Here is a 27,861-nt window from a genome sequence, read left to right on the forward strand (position 1 = left end):
AAAGACTTTCTTTTCCTTTTCTTTCTTTTTTTTTAAGTAGGTTCCACATTGGCCCAGCATGGAGCCCAGTGTGGGACTTAAACTCACAACCCTGAGATAAATACCTGAGCTGAGATCAAGAGTTAAAGGCTTAACTGACAGAGCCACCCAGATGCCCCTGAAAAATAAAAACAAAATCTTCAGAGGTGCCTGGTGGCTCTGTTGGTTAAGCCTCCAACTCTTGGTCTCTGCTCAGGTCATGATCGCAGGGTTGTGGGATCAGAGCCCTGGGTCAGGCTCTGCGCTCGGTGGAGAGTCTGCTTAGGATTCTCTTCCTCTCCCTCTGCCCCTCCTCTGCTTTCTCAGGAATAGTCTATCTCTTAAATGAATGAATGAATGAATGAATGAATGAATGAATGATTTTATTTTTCAGTAATCTCTATCCTCACTGTGGGGCTTGAACTCACAACACCCAGATCAAGAATCACACAAAATGCTGCCACATTTATTCACTGAAAACCCACGTACAAAGTTGTCAAGTACTTCACACTGCTTCTAAGAAGTCAGCTTTCTGTAAACTATGTAGAGGACTATAGTAGTAGTTATCCAAATCATTCTAGAACTATAGTCAGTCCCAAATCACTCACACCTTTTTTTTAAGATCATCAACTTTTTTTTCCTATTACATAAACAGCCAATTCTCATTATTCATGAGAGTTATGTTCTATAAAGTTGCTATGAACACTGAATTAGTGAATATTGAACCATGGCTCCTAGGGGAAATACAGGTTTAGGTTTCTGAGAGCCTCTGGTCACTCCAGATCACTTACTTTGTATTTTTTTTAAGATTTTATTTATTTATTCATGAGAGACACACAGAGAGAGAGAGAGAGAGAGAGAGACAGAGACATAGGCAGAGGGAGAAGCAGGCTCCATGCAGGAAGCCCGATGTGGGACTCGATCCTGGGACTCCAGGATCACATTCTGAGCTGAAGGCAGACACTTAACCACTGAGCCCCCCCAGGTGTCCCAAGATCACTTACTTTTAAAATCCTTTTTTTCCCCTCTCTTCTTCACATTCTACCATCTCTATTGTTCTATCTTCAAATTCTTTTAGTCTTTCCTTGGTCATCTCCATTCTGCTTTTAATCACACTCAGTGATTAAAAATAATGTCAAGTATTGTAGTTTCATTTTTTTTTTTTTTTTTAGTATTGTAGTTTCAGTACTAAACATCCACTTGGCTTTATTTTTTAAATTATTTCTATTTCTTTGCTGAGTTTTTTTTTTTTTTTTAGTTTTTACATTTTAGAATTAAAAATAAAATTTAAACTCAACATATCGTGTATTATTAGTTTCAGAGATAGAGTTCAGTGATTCATCAATCATACAATATTCTGAAATTTTTAAGTTTTTATTAATTGTAGGTATACTTCTTCATTTTTTAAAAGACTTTATTTATTTATTCATGAGAGACACAGAGAGAGAAAGGCAGAGACATAGGCAGAGGGAGAAGCAGGCTCCATGCAGGGAGCCCCATGTGGGACTCCAGGATCACACCCTGCGCTAAAGGCAGGTGCTCAACCACTGAGCCACCCAAGCATCCCTCTCTTCTACTTCATTAAGGATAATTATAATAGCTGCTTTAAAATCCCAACATCAGGATTGTCTTGGGGTTGGTCTCAGCTGATTTTCTTTTCTACTGAGAATATTTCCATTTTCCTGGTTTTTCATATATTGAGTTACTTTGGACTATATCCTGGATATCATGAATGTTAAATTATTAAGACCCGAGATTTTGTTCTTCTGCTTCTTCTTATTTTAAAGCAGGTACTTATCTTGCTTCGTTCAGGGGTCAGTTCTACATGTAGGCTGCCAGAATTTGGGACGCCTTTCTTTAGATCTATCCACTCCAGGATTTCCCTTCTCTGTCCTGAAGCTGTGGTTTCCCCAGAGTCGGTGTTCTGGTTCCCCAGGTTAGAAAGACTTGTGATATTTCCACCAGTGCCCCTTTTGCATTGCATTCATTCCCAAATAGACTTGTCCTTAAGTTAAAAGCCAAAAAAATGGAAACTCACCCTGTACGGTGCCTCTCTTCTGACCACGGACTCCCCATGAGAATCTGCCTGCAGTTGAGCACTTTCCAGTGTCTCAAGGCAGCTGCTTACTATATTATGCCCAGAATTTATACCTGTTATCTGAAGGAGGGCTTGTCTGGTAGGCTATTACTCAGCCATGACTGCCCCAATTATTGTCTTTGGAATGCATTTTATGAAAATCGATGTTCTAAACATTTATAATATTTAAAATAAACAAGTCACTTTGCAAAGACCTGGGAAGACCTGGAGAGTTAGGCACAGTTTTTTCATTCTGTTGTTCCATTTACCCCCTCCACGTTTGGGAAGGCTGTTCTTGGGCAGCCCGGGTGGCTCAGAGGTTTAGTGCCACCTTCGGCCCAGGGCCTGATCCTGGAGACCCGGGATTGAGTCCCATGTCAGGTTCCCTGCATGGAGCCTGCTTCTCCCTCTGCCTGTGTCTCTGCCTCTCTGTATGTGTGTCTGTCTTTCTTTCTTCTTTCTTTCTTTCTTTCTTTCTTTCTTTCTTTCTTTCTTTCTTTCTTTTTTTCTTTTTTTTTTTTTTTTGTGTGTGTCTTTCATGAATAAATAAATAAATACATAAAATCTTTGGGAAAAAAAAAAAAAAGAAAGGCTGTTCTTAACTCTGAGCCAACACTAGAAGGCACAGGTCTAAACCTACCTCCTCCACTGGGTACACCTAGTAAATTTAATTTTCAGTAAGAGTAAGGCAGAATAGGTTAAAAGGGAGTTCCTTCAGCTTCTCCTGGGCTTCAGGCTATAATGGGAATAAATCAACAGTTACTAACTGGTCAAAACAAGGCTGAGCGGAGAAAACAAGTTTTTCAGTAAGAAAGTGAATGCATTATCTCCCTCCAGTACAGGTATTGTGTTGACTGCACAAGACTCTGGCTACTTGCAAATGAGTGGGGTGGTGATGTCTTCCCTCTCTGATCTAAATCTATCTTCTGATCTTCTGAAGCCCCATCTCTTACTGGACTCTCTGCCTCCTTTCCAAGCTGCCAGAACCACAGAGGTCCTTGGCAGGCACATCTACCAGCAAGAGAAAATTCACTGAAACCTGGCATTATCTTTTGGCACTCTGTAACTTCAGAAATAGTGATTAGAAGGGAAACACACACACACACACACACACACACACACACACACACACACACACACACGCGTGCGCGCGCGCACACACACACAACTTCATCAACAAAGTAGCATTTTCATTTCAGCTGTTCCTGAGGGCAAAACAGCAGAAAAGATAAGTACTAGATTGAAAGCTTTGTGGTGATCTCCGTTTCTCATTAAAATGCCCCTGATTATAATCACACCTACGATTACAAGATTTAACGCACCTGGCCTTAAGGATGCACCAGGAAGAGGAATCATACGTTCATCCCATCCCATTTCCTTTTCTTTATTCACTGAGTAAGCACAATTTATAAATTTCCGTGAGTGCAGGATAGAGCTGGTTTGGAGAACAGGAGAGGTTTTCCATTCACATGGCTTTTTGAAAGTGACAATAATCTTCCATGGCCACAAATTATTTTAGCACTGGTGAGACCAAGAGTGTTGCTTTCATTGGCTACATACAGATGTGAGAAATCTGGGTAGAGTTTCTATTTCTTCTCTCACTTTACTAACCAGGTATTTTGTTGTGCTTCTCACACCACACATAAACACACTCTCTCACACTCACTCTCACTCACTCTGTAAGTGTGTGCACTTAGAAAGGGTTTTTGCCACTTTTTTTCAAAATTAATTTCTTTTTTAAAGATTCTACTTATTTATTCATGAGAGACACACAGAGGCAGAGACATAGGCAGAGGGAGAAGCAGCCTCCATGCAGGGAGCCTGATGTGGGACTCGACCCCAGAGCCCAGGGATCATGCCCTGAGCCGAAGGCAGACACTCAACTGCTGGGCCACCCAGGTGTCCCAAAATCCATTTTTATTTATAGAAAATAAACACTTATTCCAGTTTCAACTGTTATACCTGAAGTTGCTAATAAAAAAATTAAAATAATCACTTAATTATCCTGTTTTGACTAAGACAATTGAAACTGGCTTAAAAAAAATTGAGCAGGGTGCCTGTGTAGCCCAGTTGGTTAAGTGTCCAACTCTTGATCTCAGCTCAGGTCTTGATCTCAAGGTTGTGAGTTCAAGCCCCTCATTGAACTCCCAGCATTAAAAAAAACCTCTCATTTTAAAAGAAAAGAAAAGAAAAAAAAAAGGAAGAAAAAAAATATTCAGCACCATTTGCTCATAGGCCTTTCAGTATTTGTTCTTAAAGTTTCTGGAACTTTCCTATCTGTAAAGTACAGGAATTACTACACTACAAGAGGAAGCCTCTCTGGGACAACCAATGAGAAGTTAAACAATTGTCATAAAAGGAATCAATGTATATTTAGCATGGTAACTTGGACTATACAACGATCCCCTCCCCTCCAGCTCAGGAGAGACATGCTTCTTTAAAAAAATAAAAATAAAAATAAAATTAAATTAAAAAAAAGGAGGGGCATGATTCTAATCACTGAGGTATGAAGAGTCAGATTGTTATTTGCTGTTAGAATTAGCTAATAATGGGATCCCTGGGTGGCGTAGCAGTTTAGCGCCTGCCTTTGGCCCAGGGCGCGATCCTGGAGATCCGGGATCGAATCCCACGTCTGGCTCCTGGTGCATGGAGCCTGCTTATCCCTCTGCCTGTGTCTCTGCCTCTCTCTCTCTCTCTGTGTGACTATCATAAATAAATAAAAATTAAAAAAAATTTAAAAAAAAGAATTAGCTAATAATTAACAGTAAATCCCTGGCACCAATGCCAGGTCTTTAATATCCTTGTGATTTTAGGAAAATCTGTAAATAGTTTGGATTTAATTCAATTTATTCAGAAATCAAACATGTTTAAAAGGTTCACTACTCTGGCAGAGTATCTGCTGGTTTAGTATCTATATATATATATAATACGTGTAGATAAATCATAGTCTTAAAGTATACTTAGAAATACTGCATTATTCAAACCCAAACCTATTTTAACAAAATGTCTATAATTAAAAGCAGCTGATGAAATGAAATCCAAAGTTATGACAAGGGAGACTCACTTTCACTTGAAACTGTGCTGCTTAGAGAACTTTAAACAGCATGTACCTTAAAGCCATTCAAGGACAGGTAAGGAGACACCCTCTCCTCATTCTTCACCATAGCATTCCTATCAAGGATGGGTCAGAAATTAATATTTCTAAATAATTCAGAAGAGTCCATAGAAGTATTAAAAAGACTTTTAAGAATATCTTCTGTCTATATCTGTGAGATGTAGTGCTCATCAGAGTTTCCGAATAGCACAAAATCAGAGGCAAGTCCATACACTCACTCAGAAGAATGGGAGGTGGACTGTTAGGTCATCCTTAGCCAGAGCTTCTGCGGGCTTTTAACTACATGCTGACTACCGATGTGAGTCAGGTGGACTTTTGTGAGAGAATGATGTTTGGTGGCCAGGACCTCTTTGGGGCATTTCTTCCTAAGTGGAATACACAACAGCTAAGGGAGTAGGAGAGGTAACAGAGGGAAACTACTCTTTCCAGCTCAGAAGGAACTGATGAAGCCCATATATGTATTCAAAAAGCTCATGGGATCCTCTAGCTATGGATAGTGGCTAATGTGGTCATCCAGAATCGGAATGTTTTCCTTTTTTTTTTAAAGATTTTATTTATTTATTCATGAGAGACACAGAGAGAGAGGCAAAGACACAGGCAGAAGGAGAAGCAGGCTCCACGCAGGGAGCCTGACATGGAACTCGGTCCCGGGTCTCCAGGACCACGCCCTGGGCTGAAGGCGGCGTTAAACCACTGAGCCACCCGGGCTGCCCAGAATGTTTCCCTATATAGCTCCAAAAACTCTGCAGAAAGATTCATGGGACACAATGGCCCACAGATAAAATGAATAGTAATAGTTATAGAAGCGAGAGCTCTCACTCAGTGTCTTCTAAATTTCTTTATCTGGTTGATGTAGTGTAAGAGACTAATGGTAACTAAGTTCCGTCATTGTTGGGTATCCCTGCCCACATGTCCCACAACCTCACTCTCAGAGCATTGTGTGTACAGCCCAAAGACTAGGATGAGATCTCAGGAGAATACAAAGAAATTCATCAATTGTGTGAGGATGGGTAACAGATGCCTCCATTTTTGAGAAGCTTTTGGAGAAGGAGAGGATGGTAAGTCTTAGGAAAAATACCTCCATTTGACACATAGAGACTTTTTATGGTAAGCTGACCAGATCAGTTCTGCTGGAACCTATTTAAAGCACCTCCTGAGCAATATCTCTGTAATCATGAGACAAAAGGTGGATCTTATGGTTCTGGAGCTCCAGATGCTGCAAAAGTGCCTCCACAATGCTGGTCTGCTCAAAATATGGAACAGAAGGTAAAGCCCAAGAAATCAAGGGCTATCACTGAATAAAACATCAGGCTCAGACCTTCCCAAATCTTGTACCACTCACAGCTGGAAGTTGAAAACCCCTGTAAAAGCACATCTCAGGACTTCCAACCACACACACCGAGCCTTGGTAGAAGACGTGCAGTCACTGATAGGTGAAAAATTTGCCTGAGAATTTCCATGAGTGAAAAGAAGAGAAAGCTGGGGAGGGGGAGATATGCAGATAGACTGCAAGCAGGGGCACAGCCAGTAGCACCACCTGAACCCATTACTCCCTCATCCTGTGATCTTGGTGTACGATGGCCACATCTTACCCCATGCTGCCCAGCACAGCAGTGTGGAGCACCCGGTGCTGCAGTGCCCAGAGCAGGGCAGGACCAGCCATCAGCCAGGCACAGCCTATAGCCCATGAGGGCTGTGCTAGCCACAAGAAATAGTGAGGAGTGAGGAGCACCAGGATGTGCTGATTGCCACAGCTCACTTACAGGGTTTTATAGATTTACTTTAATAGTGTTATAACTCATATTTTATAAGTTTTTTTTTAATTTATTTATTCAGAGAGAGAGAGAGAGACTGAGAGGCAGAGACACAGGTAGAGGGAGAAGCGGGCTCCATGCAGGGAGCCCGACGCGGGACTCGATCCCGGGTCTCCAGGATCAGACCCCGGGCTGCAGGCGGTGCTAAACTGCTGCACCACCGGGGGTGCCCATAACTCATATTTTAAACTAAAATTTTATTTTGAAATAGTTTTAGATTTACAGATAAGTTGCAAAGACAGCACAGAGAATTCCTGTATGCCCCTCATCTAGTTTCCCCTATTGTTAACAATTTTCATAACAATGGTTATTTGTCAAGAGTTTTGTAGATTTTTTTCTTTTTTTAAGTAGTCTCTACACCCAGAATGGAGCCCAATGCAGGGTTGAACTAACAATCCTGAGATCAAGACCTTGAGATCAAGACCTGAGCTGATATCAAGAGTCAGACATTTAACCAACTGAGCCACCCAGGTGCCCCAAGAGTTGTGTAGATCTTGAGGATGGATGAAAAACACTTTCTTGCAGAGCAGATTCTCATCAAGGGCAGTGTGTACCTGACAGCAATTTATTTAATTAATCTGCATTGTTGAGTTGTGATCTCTGTGTCCCCACCACTAACTAGGTGATAACTAATGAGTCTATGCTTGTACAAAAATGGTGTCAGGAACTTGATATGACAAAATTCTATCATGAATAAAAGCCTGTAGGTCTGACAAAACAAACATTCTTCTAATAGCTTCACTGACACATAGTTAAATACTGATGTGCCATGAGCATTATGGATGCCAGGGAGTGAATTATTAATGTAAGCTCTCTCTATAAACTCAACTGGGAATGTGATTCCATTAAAATCAAGAGGAAAATTAATTTAGAGGTCACTCGTTCTTAGCACACATATGGATATATATACTTTCTTCTCGTATTAGCCATACACTGGGGAGAAATGCAGCCAGACTCACTTGGAAGAGGAAAAAAGTTTAATTTATGCATCAACTAAAATCTCATGGATTGAATTTACAGCTAGAAAGGAAACATGTTTCAAATGAGGTCCTTTAGTAATTCAGCATGAACAACGAAATGAATCAGGAAGACAAGTCACTAAAGTTCAGGCTACAGAGGCAGGCTTAGTGTATTCTAGTTAGCTCACCTGGAACCTGCCCCTCTGAGAAGAAGGCCAGGACTCAGAGTCTCAAACCTATAAACTTGTGCTCTGGTTTTCCTACAGCAGTTAGAGTGTAGTTTGCCTATTACAGAGGAAATAGGGACTCTTACTAAAGTCGCAAACAGTATTCTTGCAACAAAATAAAACCTCTGTGGATGGATTCATCTGCATGAGTTCATCCAGGGAAAAGATCTGAAGCTGCCTTGGTGAAAGGAAGACTGATAAACAGATAAAAACCAAAAAAGCAGGGAAGCTGCAAATGATCAGAAACAGACTTACCTCAGTAGCTTTCTGGCTGAGGCCCCGAAGCAGCAGCACAATCACATGGATGGCAGCTCTGCGCACTTGAACTTCAGAGTCTGTTTTAGCCACAGCAATCAGGCAAGTTGTTACCTAGGAGGTAAGAGAAAAAGTCAATAAAAATCAGGGTTGCACAATTACTGAAAGCTTTTCAACTGTGTTCCACTTTCTACACGTTCATTGTGAACAATCGGGCTTAGAGAGGGGTGGATAGTTTCCTCATTCTCAATAAAGAGGGAGAGATCTAGCACTGGTGATCTTGATTTAGTTTGGCTTTTCTGGAAAAGGGCAAAATTGGGTTTAGAATTCAGGAGGAAGCTTAGGGAGTCAGAAGGGATGTGTGTATATAATAAGAGGTATGGTCGAATTCAAATATTTCCTGAAAAATGGGTAGAAATGTTACTTTGGGGACACTAAATAGAAGGAAGGAAAGGAAAGGAAAGATGGCCCAAAACATAAGTGGCTTCTAGGGACTGAGGACCGTGGAGATTTAGCTGAGCAGGCCTTGAGCCCCACATGAACATCAACGAGCCACTGATGAAAGTTATAGCTCAGGGATAGAGAGATACATAAATAGACTGATCTTCAGCATGCCCAGATGTCCCAGTCCTGCAAATCTAGCATACCCGACCATGTCAGTCACTGGGGCCAATTTCAGAGTCTCCCTGGGCTTCTTCATGTATGGAATAGGTCTTTCAGTGCTTATTTATTTTAAAAGACAGCTCTATGACAAAAAAGACTAGAAATTACTTGCACAGCATTGTGCCAGATATATAGCTAATAATTATGTATAAGAACGTTTCCATACCCTGTTACCACTCTGCCCCTGCCCTACTCCTGGTAAGTGCAAAAATATTTTAAAACCTCAGTAGAGAGATACCACAAAAAAGCAAAAAATCTCTCTGAGGCATTCATGCAAGATTTAAAAATTAAAAACAAAAAAATCTTGAACGTGTAACCAACGGCATCGACAACCTGAAGGTGTTATTCAACTGGTCTCTCACATACTTTGTCATTTCATTTAGTGTGTGAGTGTATTTCTTGGCCAATCATAGAAAGATTTCGAACCATGATAAGAAAATAGCCAGATTGTGTGTTTGGAAACATGTATAAATACATATTATGTTTAAAGAATGGTTTTTAAAAAGGTTTAAAAAAGAATACAGGCACAAACGAGGAAATAGGCTTGTGCAGAAATTTTAACTATGCAGGTTGTATTTTTCACAGCTTTCAAACAGTTGGGCATAGTTCAAAGAGTCTAATTAATCAGTGATGGCAGAGAGATTAGAAGAAGTAGCTTGTTCTTAAATATAATTGCATCTGTGATGTACTGGCACTTAATCAAGTTGTACATCTATTAGACAATCTTGCATCTTGCAAGTGAAGGGAAATCCCAGAAACGCTCAACTCTTTGGGGGCCATTTCTCAATAAAATCCAGCAAGCTGCTTCTCCTTTTTGACCTAGGACACCCTGACCCAAGGGCACTGGTGGCTTCTATGCCTCTGGCATTAACGGTAAAAGCAATTCAATCCTAGGAGGAATTCCTTGGGCGATCTCCAAACAGGTAACAATATAATAGCTACCTCCACTTGCAGGCTTAGTATTTACAAGGCAAGAGCTGAAATCAGAGAGACAAGTTAGAGCTAGGCCTGAGTCCCTCTTGACACATGAGGTTTAGCTTATTCAGTCTGGTAACTAAAGCACAAAAACCAGCCTGGGGTCACATAATGTGCAGATGTTCCCAAACCTTTTGCCTGCCTCTTCCCAGGTTTAGTTTGGGTCCTAGGTTTCCAGTTTGGTGGACCAAGGCTTCCTGGCCTAGAACCATGCTGGTGTCCAGCTTTGCCACATTATGCTGCAGGCCATGCTTGGGCCTCAGCTCTCAGTGGGTCTGGCCCTGGCTGTGGGGCATCAATTCCACAATTGGGATAGACAGAAGAATCCTGGCTGGTAAAGGGTTTCCCCTGCAAGGCCAATGTTTGAATCGTTGTGCCACTTTGAAGGTACGGTAGGGAGAGGAGCTGGTTATTACAAGCCTTGCCTCCTGCTTACTACAGGCTGCTAGTGACTTATGCACCAGACACGACTCAGCCCATCTGCAATCAGCCATCCGGGATAGTCAGGAAGAGGCCCGTAAACAGAAGAGTGTTCACGAGCCTTCCTCAATACCTCTGTCACAAAGCCCATCTCCTATGAAATGTATGATGGCCAATTATGCAAAATATTTTTAAAGCATGAGAATTTTACTATGTTCTTGCAGATATCATCTAGAGACAAGAAAGGCCTCTGTTCAGGCCAAGCTCCCATAACCAGCTTACAATGTTGGTCTCCTGCAGGCCACTGGGGCAGACCGCTCGTCAAACCCTCGAAGCAGGGAGGATACATGGCTGCTCTCTTCCATCTGCCCAATCCGAACAAGTGGTTCCCATAGTCTCTCTCACCTTCAACCCCAAGGACACACTTAATGTTGCCTTCAACCTCTAAAAGGCTTGGCAAATAGATGATGTAAGGTCTTTACTAATTTATGAATTGGTGTAATATTTCCATTCTAAGTCCTCCCAGAGGGCGAAACCCATCCTATGTGATCTTCATGTTGCCTGCCTTCAGGGTCAGTACACCTATTCTAATAACACCATGGAAGGCTTCCTCTTCCCTGGCTAAAATACTTATATCCACTTCTGAGAGACCTACAAAGAGGTGGATGATTATTCTGGAAGTACTAAAAATCAGCTTAAGCAATTTAACATTTGGAACCAACAGAAATATGGATAAATGTCACTCTTTAAATAACCGGCACATATCAAGCAAGATCAGAACCATGTAAATAAAGATATTACAAAGGGCATGATTGCCACAAACCAACTTTGGGAAATTCTAGGAGAGAAAGTACCAGAGCTGAGGTATGTATCATGAAAGCATGACTTCAATTTCCTGACTGCATCTTCATCCCTTCTCCTAGAGCATTCTTTATTAACATTTCAGTTGGTCTGCTCACTTATCCAAAAAGAAATCATCTGTCCTTCTATTTTGTAAACTAAGAAACCTTAAGAACAAAAGCAGTATAGTCTCCAATTCATACATGCTCAGCTTGCTCACTTAACCTGCCATGAAAGAGAACCATGGTGGCTACCTCAGCTTCCCCATGGTTTCCAGGACATGCACTGGAGTCCTCCTCTCAGGGGTCCCCCTATCCTCAAACTGCACTTAGGCAACTGTACCAATCATGGCAAGACTGGTAATTCAGTGGGGTTGGAGGTGATGGCTTTGCATCAGACCCTAAAGCTCAGGTTTATGGAATTCTGGGCACTACATTTAAAGTGGATTGCCCCATGGACTTCTCACCTTGGGCACATCTTACTTGATGAACTGAGGATGGGCCTCTCACCGTGGTTCCTTTAAATCATATTTACTTTCCACAGAACTTTCTGTGGCAGATATAAAGAGATAAAGATGAAAATGCCAATCACGATTTCGTTTCAAGCAACAAAGCTCTTGACAAGAATAAGGAGGAATAGGGGAAAATAATAATGCTCTTCAAACAGGTTAAATCTTGACATCAACAGAGAGGAAGAACCTGAATTTCCAGTACAGAGACTGAAGGGTTGATCCTATCCTTTATATTCTTCTCTACTGGCAAACACTGTCACAATAGAGACAGTGCCCAAATATGGACCACCCAACAGGTAGGACAGCTTTCTTCAGAGGCCCAACAGCTACAGCAATGATCTCTCAGATCAGATCATGTTAGAAGAGACTATGGTGGCTAGTTTTTTCAATTCTATATCAAAACAAATTACATGGGACACCTGGGTAGTTCAGTCGATTAAGCATCTATTGATTTTGGCTCAGCTCATAATCTCAGGGTTGTGGGATTGAGCCCAGTGTAGGGTTCTGCACTCAGTGAGGAGTCTGCTTGGGACTCTCTCTCTTCCTCTCTGCCTCTCCCTACTCTGTGCATGCACACTCTCTCTCAAAAAGAAAAAAAAAAGTTAGATAATTTCCTTCTTCTGCTTTGGCTTTCCAACTCACTCAAACTAAAAGCCAAAGCCCTTAAAAGGCCCTACTTAGATGGCCACCACCTCTCTGACACACTGGACTTGCTATTCAGTAGGATGTCAAGCATGCACCTGCATCAGGGCCTCTGTACTTGTTGCTCCCTGCACCTAGAATGCTCTTTCCCCAGGTATCTCTCTAGATAAGTCCCTTGCTTCCCCTTCTGGTCTTATCTCAAATGTCACTCATCAGTGAAGCCTTTCCTGTTCATCCAAGTTCACATACCAGAGCAAGCTCCCCTTGTGCCCCTTATCTTACTAGATTAATTTCCTTAGCTCTTAATCCATCTGACATAGGACATATTTGTTTACTTCCTTGTTGGTTATCCACCTCTCCTTTCTTGAATGTCAGCTACATAAGGAAAGGAACTTTGCTGTGTTCACAGCTGGAGCCCTACCATCTAGCACATAGCTAGATGGTAGGCCCATAACTGGCATAGAGTAAGTGCTCAATAAATATCCATCAAATGTATAAACAAAATAAATGAAGAACTACTTAAGAGCCATGCCCAATATCCCACTTTTTCCATGTGAATAGATAAGAGCAGTATGACTACAAGAGGGCTCAATGGCTGAAATACTAAGGCTGTCAGGTGTCCAACCATGTTCAAACTTGTAGTCCACCCAAGGCAGCTGGTTTGGCACTAATGACATGGCAAGCGTGGGATGCTACATAAGAAGGAACATCTAAAAAGAAAAGACAGAAATTATGTGGGATGGAAACACCTGGTTTTTCAAATCAGAGGGAATATATTGCCTTCTGAAGTTTCACTGCCAAAAGCAATGGAGCTGCATGACCCTTCCTGTCAGTAGCTTTACTTATATGGCAATACTGTTCCTTTTCAAGGCACAAAAGCAATCTTTTTCTCTTTTTGGCACAAAAACAATCTTATAAATGAACTGAAAACATTTATTGGGAGACAACCTGGAGCATGGTTAAGAGCATGGGTGCTAGAACTACCCACCTACATTCAAATCCCAGCCCTCCACTTCCTACCTACATGACCTTGGCAACTTATTTAATTTCTCTGTGCCTTAGTTTCCTTTGTGAACTGGATCAGTTGACATATACAAGGTACTCTACTAAATGCTTGCTATTATTACTATTTTTAAAACATTTAGGAACAAGTCTTCCCAAATAAGCCTTACTCTCCTCTTCATTCAATATCAGTGAACAAACAGAGAACCCACTATCTGCCAAAGCACTGTGATAGGTGCTAGAACGTATCCATAGGTAAATAAAGATTAGTTCTGCCCTCGTTGGGCTCACAGTTTATTAGTGATCACAAACACACCTGGGATTCATGTTTCAGGGAGTCTAGGTCTTAAGAAGTGGGGCAGGGTCACTGGACAAGGGGCTGGCCAGGTAGGGCCCACAGACTAGCAGCTCTTCACATGGATTTTAACGTAGAAACAAAAGGAAGGGCTCTCTTTTTGTGTTAGCACCCATGGTAAGCAAACATCCTACTACCTATTCACACTTCATTTCTGAAGGCTTAAATAAGCGATCCAAGATTCTTGCTGTGAGCCAGAAAGCTCTAAAGCTAAGACCCCCTCATGATGTAGCCCCATCTCTCTTGCCTCTGCTCTGCCACCAACTAACCTCCTGTCCCCATTCCTTCACTCCAGCCTTTTGGATCTTCCTACAGTTCTTCAAATATGCTAGGGTGTCCTACAGCACAGTGCCTTTGCACAAGCTATCCCCTCTGCTGAAATGCCTTCTTGGACTACCCAATTCTATTTGTTCTAAAGATTCAGGTCCAAGGGTCTCTTCCTCTAGCACATCTCTGTCAACACTCAAACCTGACTGAGGGGCTCCTAAAATGTGCTCCTACAGCACTACTGCAAAGGACAGTATTTGTAGCCATTAATGTCTGTGTCTTCCACCAGGTTACCCATGCCTAGAAGGCAAGATGGTATTTTGGCAATATCCAGGAGGTCCATCTTCTCTTCAGGGAACTGAGAGATGGTGAGATGATATGGTATCTGGAATGCATGGGGTCCTCTGATTTCACCAGGCCCCAAGAGATGTGGTCTCTATTAATACAAAAACCACAATGACAAGAGTAGTGCTAGGGTCTTGTAACCTTGGCCCCCTACAAAGGGCTTGGCACACTGCAGGTGTTCAGTAAATGTATGACTGGGAACATCTGAGGGACATGGGTTACCCCTGTTCTCTCATTTCCTTGCTGCCATCCTCATCACTGTCATCACTGACCTTCAAATGACCAAAATGCTCCTTAAAGAAAACTTTTTTTTTTTTTTTAAGATTTTATTTATTTATTCACGAGAGATACAGAGAGAGAGAGAGAGAGGCAGAGACATAGGTAGAGGGAGAAGCAGGCTCCATGCATGGAGCCTGATGCGAGACTCGATCCCGGAACTCCAGGATCGTGCCCTGGGCTGAAGGCAGGCGCTAAACCGCTGAGCCACCCAGGGATCCCCCCCACTTTTTTTTAATTTATGGGAGACACAGAAAGAGAGGCAGTGACACAGACAGAGGGAGGAGAAGCAGGCTTCTTGCAAGGAGCCCGATGTGGGACTCAATCCCAGGAATCTGGGATCATGCCTTGAGCCAAAGGCAGATGCTCAACTGCTGAGCTACCCAGGCATCAAAGAAAAATCTTAATAATAAAAAAAAAATCTTTACTCAAATGTCACCTTTGCAATGAGGTTTACCTTGAATACTTTATTTAACATTTGTAACCTCCACTCCACCTAACACTACAATGCTGGCCACCCTATCCTACTCTACCTTTTCTTATTTTCCACATTTACATTATCTTTAGATCCTGGTGGCAATCCTGCAAGGTAGGTATTTTAATCTCCCCTCCTTTCTCTTAGTAATCTCTACCCTCCCCATCCCCGCAGGGCTTGAACTAAGGACCTTGAGATCAAGTGTCACAAGCTCTACTGCTGAGCCAACCAGACACCCCTTTAATCCCATTTTGTAAGTCAGAAACCGGAGTTCAGAGTCTAAGTTGTGTGTTCAAGTGAACATAGGTAACTAGGTGGTGGAGATAGGTCCTCACTAATTCCCATCCCCCAGTACATTGGGAAATTTCATTCTCTTTCCTCAGGTAAGGTGAGTCTCCAGAGAGAGGACACTTCTTGGATGTTATAAAACCTGCTTTAGCTCAATTTTTCTAATCTATCAAGCCAAGAAATTTCTCTAATGCCCTGATAGGAAATCATACACCACCAGGATGCTACAGTTTCCTTAAGAGAGAAAAAGGGAAGAAGAGTCTAGGGCTGTTTTTTGGTTCATAGAAGATCATGAGGTTCAGGTATTGTTTGGAGTCACTGGTTTTAGAAAATGTATGGAATCCTGTCAAACCTGAGGTGATTCACCTGGAGATCTGGGATGAGTTTTTATTCTATTACAGCTATGCTTTAAAAATGTTGTGATGCAAAAAAAAAAAAAAAAAAAAAAAAAAAATGTTGTGATGCTTGTACAACTCAGTGAATAAACTAAAATAAAAGCTGTTAAATTGTACCCTTTATTTTTTTTTTTAAAGATTTTATTTATTTATTCATGATAGTCACACAGAGAGAGACAGAGAGGCAGAGACACAGGCAGAGGGAGAAGCAGGCTCCACGCAGGGAGCCCGACGTGGGATTTGATCCCGGGTCTCCAGGATCACGCCCCGGGCCAAAGGCAGGCGCCAAACCGCTGCACCACCCAGGGATCCCTGTACCCTTTAAATAGGAGACTTGTATGGTATGTGACTTCCATCTCAATAAAGCTGTTATTAAAAATAATAATATTTAGGGGCACCTGGCTGGCTAAGTTGGTTAAGCATCTGACTCTTGATTTCAGTTCAGGTCATGATCTTAGGGTGGTGAGATTGAGTCCTGTGTCAGGCTCCTTGGTGGGCATGGAGCCTGCTTAAGATTCTCTCTCTTTTTCTCCTTCTGCCTGTCCTCCCACCCCTACACTTGCTCTAAAAAGACAAAATACAATATTTTGGTTTGGTTCAGATCACAGTTTAGATTGAGTCATGTGAAGAGACCAAGTAAACAGAGAAAAGAATGTAGGAACCACTTCAATATTTGACCCAGAAAAGTTATCATAAGCTGAAATCTGTAGACAATATAATGAAATAGACCTGCAAATGTCTTCTCTTAAGTGTTATGAGTTCACATACTAAAGGACAAGGGATTTGCTAAGTGCTATCCAAGACCACCAAAGGTCAGGTACCTAACAGTTCACTTATATTAGAGCACTCTAAGGTTTGAAGTTGGTAATAATTATTATTTCTAAGTTATTTAAAAAAGATACATAAATTTAAAAAAAGATACATAAATAGGTGATGGGGATTAAGGAGGATACTTGTTGTGATGAACACCAGGTATTGTGTCTGAGTGCTGAATCACTAGATTCTACACCTGAAACTAACATTACACTGTATGTTAACTAATTGGAATTGAAATAAAAACTTAAGGCAAAAAAAGATACAAAAAGTTGGCATTGGGGTGTGCCCCTCATGGAAGATTTAAAGGAGAGGAAATGACTGATGGATAAATTTCTTAAAAATCCAAAGTTGGAATTTAAGGACATGAGTAGCCTTTATTATCAATAAAACAAAGCCTATAAAGTTTAGGAATCAGGAAATGCCATAAATTCAAGTGTATGCATATATCCATGAGTGTATTTCTCTGCTTATTCATAAGACACAATCACCAGACATCAAAGAAAATTCCTTCTAAGAACTTTTTAATATTTGCTATTCAATATGGTCAGCCTTAGCATACTGAATACTGTAAAGGAAACCAGAATTATTACAGTTTTGTAAGTTCTTGTCCTCTAAGAGAAATCTGATCTCTCACAAATAAAAGAATATATATATATAAACTATGGTTTATTTATATATTTATAATTTGCAAGCCGTCTTCTTCCAAATAAAGATTTAGGACAGCCAAGTCATCAGTAATAAAGACTCCTGATCACATATTGACAAGTCTTTTTCTCTCATGCTTGGGTGGATCAGTCGGTTAAGTGACTGCCTTTGGCTCAGGTCATGATCCTGGGGTACTGGGATTGAGCCCCACGTTAGGCTCCCTGCTCAGAGGAGAGTCTGCTTCCCCTTCTCTCTCTGCTCCTCCTCCCTGCTTGTGCTCTCTCTCAAAAAATTAAAAAAACAAAAACTAGTCTTTTTCTGTCCAGCATAATCTTTAAATAGTATAGTGCCTAGCACATAGTAGGTAATTAAGATACACGTTAATGTATTGATGACTAAAGAAACACAAGTGCAAAGATAAAATTCAAGAGGCTAAAGGGAGGTGTTCACAGAGGACAACAGCAAGATGCACATTTTATCAATTCAGAAACTCTAAAACTGCGAGTGTCCAGTGGCTATCATTTTGGCTGCTTTACCTACTATGTACCAGGTACTGGGTGTAAAGTGGTGAACAAAACATGGCACTTGATTAGTCTTTTCAGGTAAAAAGTCTCATCCCCCTGAATTACAGGGCACCTCTGATCAAAATGGGCCACTGAGAATATTTGCCTGAGATTTTCCTGTGAACAGAGATGAAACTCACAGATGGCCCACAGGCCCAGGGTAAGGTCCCATCTGCTCTTGCTCAAGGTGTCTTCAACTCTGTTAGCTATCTTGGAATCTTTATAATAAATCCTCTTTTAATGCATAAGGTAAATTAAGGTGACTTCCTATCACTTGCAATAAAAAAAGTTCTTATGAATATAACTTCCGGTATATATACAAGACTAGTGAGGCCAAGGGAGGTTCAGTGATGTATCTGATCTGGAAAAAAATCACAGATCCGACTCCCAATCCCCAGCTATATCATAGTGCCAAGGAAAAACAAGCTTTAGAAAGAAGAATCAACATGTAGTACCTCATGAATCACAGAGCCCAGCAGGAAGTCCAGCCTCTGGCATAGTTCTCCTAAGTTCGATAAGCTGCTGGCCCTGTGAGTACTATCTGGATCTCTTGCTCCCCTCAGGAAGGTGTGGATCAAAGGTTCTCTGTATTTTGAGACCATGTCCCCTGTGGAAAAAAAAAAAAAGATATAAATCTTTAAAAATAAAATTTCAAGTTCTTAAAGAAGGGATAAGGATACTATCACGGTATATTGTATGGTGTTTTATACTTTTTTTTTTTTAAGATTTTATATTTATTTATTTATTCATGAGAGACAGACAGAGAGAAGCAGAGACACAGGCAGAGGGAGAAGCAGGCTTCGTGCAGGGAGCCCGACATGGGACTCAATCCTGGGACTCCAGGATCAGGCCCTGCCTGGGCTGACGGCGGCACTAAACTGCTGAGCCACCTGGGCTGCCTTGTTTTATACTTTTCAAAGTACTTGCATAACCATTAGAAGTCATGCTCTGGTAGAATATTATTCAATGTCATGTAGGAAGAAGACTAATAATTGCCCATTAGACTGAGTGACAATGAGGTCACTGTTGACCTTGATGAGAATGGTTTCGATGGCCTGGTAGGGTGAGAGCACAAAAGAAGTGGCTCTAAGAGAATGGAAGAATTGCAGACAGAAAGATTACTTAATGAGCTTTTCAGCAAGGCATATCAAGGAAATGGGGTGGTAGCTGGTCAAGGAAGGGGGAGTCAAGAGAAGTTTTTGTTTTATTTGAAGAAAGGAGAAATAGCACACTGAGACATTCAGAATTGTCATTTTATATACGGAAACAACTTCTTCCTCCGCAGGAATGCCAGGAGCTAAAGCTGTTTGGTCTTGATCTAGTTTCTGAGGTTCTAGTTCCAGAACCCAACTATACCACTCCACCTTTAGCCTTCTTGTAGTCCTAAGGCTACACAAGATTGTAACAAAATGGTTCTTGAAGCATTGCTTAAAGTCACCTATTCTTTTTTTTTTTTAAAGTCACCTATCCTTAATCATTAACATGACAAATCATAAAAACACTACCAATTTGTCCTATCAGGCTCAGCTTTACAAAACCTTCTTCAATTGGCCTTAATTAGTCCTCCTGGGAAGTCTCACAGTTCTTTGAACTTAAGTCACTTTGGCTTAAATCACAAGTGTCACTAATGCGTTTGATTCCTACATGTTTACAGCCTCTCTCATTCATATTCATATATATTCAGACTATAAACTCCTTGAGGGTAGATCTTCGTTTCCATCAGTTCTTAGTAACCTTTGTATGTGCCAGGTACACAACAAATGCTACGGTTGAATGGAATTCATTAATTTATTCAACAATACAAAATTATGTGCTAGTTATCATGCTAATGTTACCTAGGGATAAAAAACATAAACGTAATCTTTACCCTCTAAGAAGCCCAAGTTTAGGAGGTGGGTACAAACAGGTAAGTACCAACAATTACAGTACTGTGTGGTAAATGCCCAAATGCCATCATAGAATCAAGCAGATGTTGCTTGGAGCACTTAATTTCACAAATCTTAGTCACTTTGGAGCAGAGAGGAGGAGGCAGTTTGTTTTGTTTTCCCTCGATGTTAGGAACACAAGGCATTTTCCATACAATATGAGATAAAGATGATTTTTTTCTATAATGAGCATTCTAGATGAGCATTTTTCTATAATGCTCCCAGTTCCTAATATACTATGGGCAGTCAAAAGACTCACCCCCTGCCCGGTTAACATTAACACATATTGCAGAAACCGAGTAACTCAGCTGTAGCCTATTTTCAGAATAGAAAAGAGGAGCCTTAAAAAAAAAAAAAAAAAAAAAAAAAAGAAAAGAGGAGCCTTTGTGCTTCTTAGACCTAGTATTTGCATTTTTGAATATCAATCCTAAAGAGGTAGCCACATATATGGCACAAGGATATCTGCATGAAGCTTTTACTGTAGAATTGTAGTAGTGAAAAATTAGAAAAAATTAATTAATATGGAAGTGGTTACATAAACATATATATTATGGAATACCTTGCAGTCATTAAAAAGAACATGACGGAATTATATGCACTAATATGGAAAGGTCCCTTAAGATACCATTAAAGCAAAAGGAACTAATAGAACCAGTATCATTCCATTTGTGTATGTAAGATGCACGCATGCAACTTCTCTCACTATTAATAAGCCAAATGTATAGATTTAAATATATATATGAAATATACAAATGTACAGAAAAATTATAGAAAGGATATAATAGAAGAGAAGGTTTAAATAACTTGTTCACAGAGTAAATACACCCAAGGTCAAAGTTTGGTAGTTTGCACTTAACTCCTACGATATACTAATATTATATTTAAATTTCCAACTAAGAGGAAAACATACGTTTCTACTTTTGTTCTAGTACTTTTCCTTTCTGGAGTTAGGAGGGAACTTGTGTGTTCTATAGGATGAGAGTTAAGAGATGTGTGCTCTTGGGACACCTGGGTGGCTCGAGTCATGACCTCAGGGTCATGAGATCAAGCCCTGGGTCAGGCCCTGCACATAGTGGGGAGTCCACTTGAGATTCTCTCCCTCTCCCTGTACCCCTCCACCTGCTTGCACTCTCTCAAATAAATAAATAATCTCCTGAGAGAGAGAGAGAGAGAGAGAGAGGGAGACAGAGACAGACAGAGAGAGAGATTTGTTCTAGTTTTGGCTCTATTACCAATTAGCAGTGTGACTTTGGGCAATCTGCTTCACCTCTCTGGACCAGCTGGAGATAAGACACTTAGACAAGACCAAGCTCTCTGGCCCCTTCCAGTTGTTAAGAATCTATGAGTTGGGGCAGCCTGGGTGGCTCGGTGGTTTAGCACCGCCTTTAGCCCGGGGCCTGATCCTGAGGACCCAGGATCGAGTCCTGCATTGGGCTCCTTGCATGGATCCTGCTTCTCCCTCTGCCTGTGTCTCTGCCTCTCTCTGTCTCTCTGTCTCTGTCTCTCTCTCTCTCTCTCATGAATAAATAAATAAATAAAATCTTAAAAAAAAAAAAAGAATCTATGAGTTGATGAGTCACCTTGGGTTTAGTCATCAGGGGAATGAGATTCAGGAGACTAGCAAGGAAGAAGCACACATTTACCATCCCTGGAAGGAGGCTGTTGCCATTAAAAGAATGAAGTCTCCTTGTTGGGAAGGAAGGAACCGTCCGGAAATCCCTAAGGAGGGGAAATTGCAGGTTGAAAAGATAAGAGCAGATGACAAACAAGTGAATGTTTACCAACGTAGGGATTTAGAGGTAAAAATGAATGGTAAAGAAAAGGTGCTATGTGCTAGGCACTATCCTAGGCCTGGGGATCCAATCATGAACTAGAAAGGACACAGTCACTCCCTTCATGGCATTTGAAACCTATTGGGGAAGAGGGCAATAACCAACCAAGTGACAATGGAGTGAGATGTGCCCAACATGGTGACAGAGAAAGACATTTTTATGTGTAGTGTTTTGATTTGGTTCCTACTTCTTTTTTTTTTTTTTTATAAGATTTTTAAATTTATTCATTTGATAGCACAAGCAAGGGGAGCAGCAGGCAGAGGGAGAGGGAGAAGCAGACTTTCTGCTGAGCAGGGAGCCCAATGCAGGACTCCATCCCAGGACCCCAGGATCATGACCTGAGCCAAAGGCAGATGCTTAATCAACTGAGCCACCCAGGCACCCCTGGTTCTTATTTCTATTAATAACAGCTCCAGTATTCTTACCCATCCAGACTCAAAAGCCTGGTGTTCTTTTTTGACTTTTCCCTGTTATCCTTCAGCCAACTAGTCAGCATTTATTAGTATTTAATCCTTGTTTACTTCCATATAGGATTTGAGGCAACTTATAATAAATAACATTGAATTGCGCATCACTGAAATAAATATTTTCAAAAGTTCTATAGTAAGTGAGGGAGTGCAGGTATCTGAAACTAAGGATGGTTACTGCAAATGAAACCAAAATTCAGCTTATCGATTCCTGGTAGCTAAGATAAAAACGGAAACAGAAAAAACATAATTCTCATTATCCAATTAAAAAAAAGGAAATCAATTCATTGAGAAAAATTTTAGGAAGAACATCAAGAGGTATCTCATTCATTCATCCAGCCAGTTTTACCCTGTTTTTTAAAAGTGTTTTTCTTGTTTTGTTTTGTTTTGTTTTTAGTAAACTCTGCCCCCAATGTGGAGATAGAACTCATGACCCCAAGATCAAGGGTCACATGCCCTACTGACTGGGCCAGCGAGGCACCCAGTTAGCAAATCTTAACTGAGTATGTTCTCAGTCTGGAGATAATGAAAAATGAGCAAGAAAATAAAGGTCCCATCTTCATGAAGCCTACTTCTAGTGAAGGAGAAAGACAATAGACAGTAAATAAATTTTCCTGCAGCATAAAGGGCTATGAGGAAAAATAAGGAAGGTGTGTGGGGATTAGGGGAGGAGATTGAGAGCCAGGTGAGGGCTCAGGGAAAAGCTCTCAGAGGGGAAAACCTGAAGGAACAAGTCATGAAGACCCTGGGGGACAGTGAAGAGTAAATGGACAACAGAAGTTTGATATTCAGTGTAGGTACCATAGAGTTGTTTCTTATCCTGACTCTCCACTAAAGGACATACCACTACGTTAACAAAACCACAATTTAATGTTTCATGTATATAAATTCCTGCCCTACCTGAGCTTCATTACTACTTGGAAAATGAGCATCCATTTAACTGCATGCTCCACCAATCCTATCCCCAAAAGCACCTAAGAACCAAGAGGAGCCGGCCAGAAGGAAGGTTAGCATTTCAAGAGCCCTGCACTGTACCTAGTCAGTGGGCTCTGGGCCCACGTGCTTCTATGTTGTCAGTTTAGGACTCGAAGAGCTAGAACACTGTATCCACTCTGCATTTCTCAAAGTGCCCTGGCATCATGTTCTTTCCAATCTGATCTCCCATAGAGCTCACATTTACAGCCTAGATTTGTCACACCCTTACTCAATCCTGGTCTTCATGGATTTACATCTCTGCTCCCATTTCCTTGGGGCTACTGCTTGCCTCTGACTAACCCTCCCTCCCTTTAACTCCTACCATGCCATGTGGCTAGTTTCTCAAGACTTCATTGGATCCTAGCCTCTAGGTTGGGGATCAGTCCTGACCAGATTTCTATGTAGAATAAAATGAATGCATGTAGTCAGAGAATATAGCTTCCATGGCTGCAATTTGACACAGGCAGAGAATTTCAAGATCCTACATAAAGGGTTCTTAATTTTAGCTTTAGCGATCCCTATATGTCACATTTTTTCACGCACATCTCATTGGCATTCTCTCATTCTTCCTTGCAAACAGCATTCTAATTTTGTTCATGTATCCACCAAGCCCCTGGCCCCAATCATCACCCATGTGATTAAGGCTAAGGTCTTCAGTGGTCTAAGTGAATCATGGTAAACACATCCGCTTGCCTTAATTGGTTTACATATGGGCATGTGATTTAGTCTGAACAATGAGGTGCAAGGCAAAATCTGCTGGAAGACATTTTACCTCTGCTATGATAAGGATATGATACCTTAGAGTTACTGCAGCCAACCTGAAACCATGAGGGACCAGAGGATGAAGTCAATAGCTGAGGTTGGAAGAGCAGGAAAATGAATGCGATATGGGTCTTGAATGATATCATGAAGCCAAAACATTAACCAGTCCAGGACTTCTTGTTATGTGCAATGATTCATTCCTCACTGTTGAAGCCAGTTGAGTTGGGAGTTTCTGTTATCTGTAGCCAAAAGCATTCTAACATATAATATGAAAACTGGGATGTTCTTTAAAATTATAGAGCACTTTGGGGCACCTGGTTGGCTCAGTTGGAAGAGCATGCAACTCTTGATCTTGGGGTGGTGAGTTCAAGCCCCATGTTGGGTACAGAGATTACTAAAAAAATTAAACTTAAAAAAATTGTAGAGCATTTCTATGTCAGTTTGATGTCTATTAATACAAAGCCAGAAAAGTTAGATTTGCCAAAACAAAGAAACTTAAGATAGTGGAAGCTTTTTTTGAAGGGCTGAAAATCAATTTTATAACAAAAGAAAAAAATTAAACCCAGTAATTTTCTTTCTTCTAATTGCAATTTTAATTGGGACAAAAGCATAGTATACTATATATATATATATGACTTTCCCAAAGAGCTAAGTTATCCTTATACATCTGCCAACCTATTAAAAAAAAACAACAACAGGTGAGTAACTATTAACAGTACTGGTTCATGAGAAGAGGTTATATGCTGATTATATTTTGCAACTGTTGATTAACTCATTTCATTATGAACTAAAACCTTAGGCTCTGAGATACCTGCTACTATTCTGTAGTTTCTGATTAAGCAACAAAACCTCAACTATCCCATCCAAGAGGGATTGGGTAGGGGTTTTATGTTTGTTTGTTTTGTGTGTGTGTGTGTGTGTGTGTGTGTTTTATTCTTTATCCAGATGAGATGTTCTTGTTGCTTCAATTGAAACTTGTTTGAACCACAAGGTTCCAAAATGCTAATTCACTTTTGACTTTAAGATAGCATATACTTGTCCCCTGACAAGAGCAAACATTCGTTACCATCCTATTAGGTCGTCCCCTTAAAATATGCATGTTATATGGCTTTTACAAAAAAATGGTATTGATTTCTGAATTTCCTCATCCCCATATTCAGAAAGTACTCACCACGGAGTACAATAATTAGACTAAGGATACCCATGAGGACTGAAGTTAGAGAGACCATCATCTTTTCCTCACCTATTTCTTAACGCTTCTGGGAAATGGACACAGTAAATCCAAGCTCACTTTTAGAAATTTATTCAAGTACATGCTAGTCAGAGAGGTTTATCTTGGTTCAGCTCTAATGACTTCAACTTTGTGCAATGATGATGACAACACCTGGCTATTTGCATCTCCATATTCTCAGGAAATCAGCAATAATCAACCTTACTGAGAAGCACACAGCTGTGTGTTCACAGAAGCAAACAAAGGATCTAGATTTGTTTGAACAAACCTGATAAAAATGAGTTACTGTGGAAGGTGAAAAGTCAAGTGCATAGTGAAAGAGAGATGAAAAAAATTTTAACCTGCCTATGACTTACTTACTTGTATCAATTATCATCTATGTGAAAAGATTATTTTAATATATTAGGATTTGGAAGATTTTTATCAAGTTTTTCAACGGAATTTTCAAGTCCACACTTGTAGATTCATTTATTGGATCCCGTCTTCTTTCACAGAAGAGCTGAGTTGCAAAAAGAGATACTTAAATCATAGTAAAAGGACACTATCAAATTTGAGTTAACACAATCTCTTCTAGAGCCAGGGACCTACTGATTTCAAGGGCTCAACCAGTCCCCTAGTTAACTGAAATAGGTCCTAAAAGTGAAATTGATAAAAACCAAGAAAGAAAATGTCACCCTTGGCCAAATTCTTATGCTGGCCTGTTAAAACTCCATTATAAATGTCTGGGGACTCCTCCTCTATTCCTTCTTTCTTTCCTCCCTTCTGTCATTTTCTTTTAATTAAAAAAACTTTTGGAGGCACAGAAATGAACATAGATAAAGCCATTCCTAAGTACTCTATTCTATCTACCGATAGGAAGGAAATAAGAATTATTCCATCCTGCTGGTTAAGGTGTTGCTGAGTACAAGTTATATTTTTCAAAGATTGAATGATCACTTACAGCCAGCACTCCTCTGTAATCAGAAGTTTATATGCATTCTGAGTAATGTTTTAGTACAATGTTTCTCAAACACAAACATAGGCACTGAAATTGTACAGTGCGACCTGATTATAATGTGAATTCAGATGATTCATAATCATCATTAAGATGAAAATGCAACATTAAAAAAATTTTTTTCAGAGAATTCACAAACCTCTGAAATATATCAGAATTTAATCTCCAAGCTTCAGTTTGAGAAATGCCCTTCCAACTAAGCAACTTAATGAAAATATTTAATATGTACTAATATGGGCAAGGGATTCCATAGGACACTAGAGATGGAGATGAAGGAGATTTTATTCGTATTTCCAGTAATTCTTTTTATTTTTTATTTTTTAATTTTTAAAAATTTTTTTAAAGTAGGCTCCATGCCCAGCGTTTAGCCCAACATGGGGCTTGAACTCATGACCCTGAGATCAAGACCTGAGCTGAGATTAAAAGTCAGATGCTTAACTGCCTGAGCCACCCAGGTGTCCCCGATTTTGTTCTTAATTCTGGGAAGCTACAGGTACCAAGTGGCACAAGAGCAACAGGGCAGGTGAGATTCAGTTTCTTCAGGGAAGACTTCATAGAGGAGGTGGTGTCTAAATCGAATCTTGAAGGATGGTGAGGATTTTCATTGGCACAGCAGGAAGAGTATTCCTGGTAGATGGAACTATGTCTGCAGAGTCACGGAAGCAAGGTGGTGGTGGGGATAGAGAGAATAAAATGGATGGCATAATCAGAAAGTAGCAACTACACCAGGTAACTCTAACAAAGGGTGCACTAAAATGTAAAGATGATTAGAAATCCCCAAGGTCCAATCATGCAGGACATGAAAGTTAAGGATTTGAACAATGGTAAACTGATAATGCTTTTTTTTTTTTTAAGTGGGTTCCACACCCAACATGGGGCTTGAACTCATGACCCTGAGATCAACAGTTGCATGCATACCTGAAGGAGCCAGCCAGGCACCCCGATAATGCTTTCTTTCTTTCCTTTTTTTTTTTTTTTTAACAGACTTTATCTTTTAGATCAGTTAGAGGTTCACAGCAAAATTGGGCAGGAAGCACAGAATTCTTGTATATTCCTTCCCCTCTCTTTCCCCAGGCTCCCCCACTAGCAACATCCTGCACCAGAACCATACATTTGTTTCAAGTGATAGACCTGTATCAGCACATCATTATCAGCCAAAGCCCGTAATTTACATTAAGGTTCACTCTGCTGTTGTACACCGCATGGGTTGACAAACATATAAGGACACGTCTCCTGCATTATAGTATCATACAGAACAGTTTCACTGGCCCCAAATCCTCTGTGCCCTGCCTGTTCGTCTCTCACTCTGGGCTAACCCCTGGCAATCACTGATCTTACGGTCTCCATAGTTTTGCATTTTCCAGAATGTCCTATGGTTCCTTTTTTTTTTTTTTTAATTTTTTTTTTTTAATTTATTTATGATAGTCACAGAGAGAGAGAGAGGCAGAGACACAGGCGGAGGGAGAAGCAGGCTCCATGCACCGGGAGCCTGATGTGGGATTAGATCCCGGGTCTCCAGGATCGCGCCCTGGGCCAAAGGCAGGCGCCAAACCGCTGTGCCACCCAGGGATCCCTGTCCTATGGTTCCAACAATACTATGGTTGGTAGACTTGGCTTCTTTCCTTTAATAATAGGCTTTTAGGGTTTCCCCATGTCTTTTCACGGCTTGACAGCTCATTTCTTTTACATGTTGAAAAAATTCCATTGCCTGGTATACCACAATCTATTTATT

General features: G+C 40.7%; 1 protein-coding gene and 1 pseudogene across 3 annotated transcripts in view; both read right to left on the minus strand.

Annotated features, from left to right (window-relative positions):
• Positions 1 to 27,861, minus strand: part of TANGO6 (transport and golgi organization 6 homolog) — a 195,529-nt gene that overhangs the window by 30,812 nt on the left and 136,856 nt on the right. For all 3 annotated transcript variants that reach the window (XM_072731624.1, XM_072731623.1, XM_026011568.2), the window contains 2 exons: positions 18,399 to 18,550; positions 8,466 to 8,579 (listed from right to left, as the gene is read on the minus strand). In XM_072731624.1, the coding sequence (XP_072587725.1) occupies positions 8,466 to 8,579; positions 18,399 to 18,550 (266 nt within the window). The remainder of the gene's footprint in view (positions 1 to 8,465; positions 8,580 to 18,398; positions 18,551 to 27,861) is intronic.
• Positions 5,526 to 6,783, minus strand: LOC112929464 (mesoderm-specific transcript homolog protein-like; annotated as a pseudogene).

Source organism: Vulpes vulpes, chromosome 12, assembly GCF_048418805.1.
Source record: "Vulpes vulpes isolate BD-2025 chromosome 12, VulVul3, whole genome shotgun sequence".
Lineage (NCBI taxonomy): Eukaryota > Metazoa > Chordata > Mammalia > Carnivora > Canidae > Vulpes > Vulpes vulpes.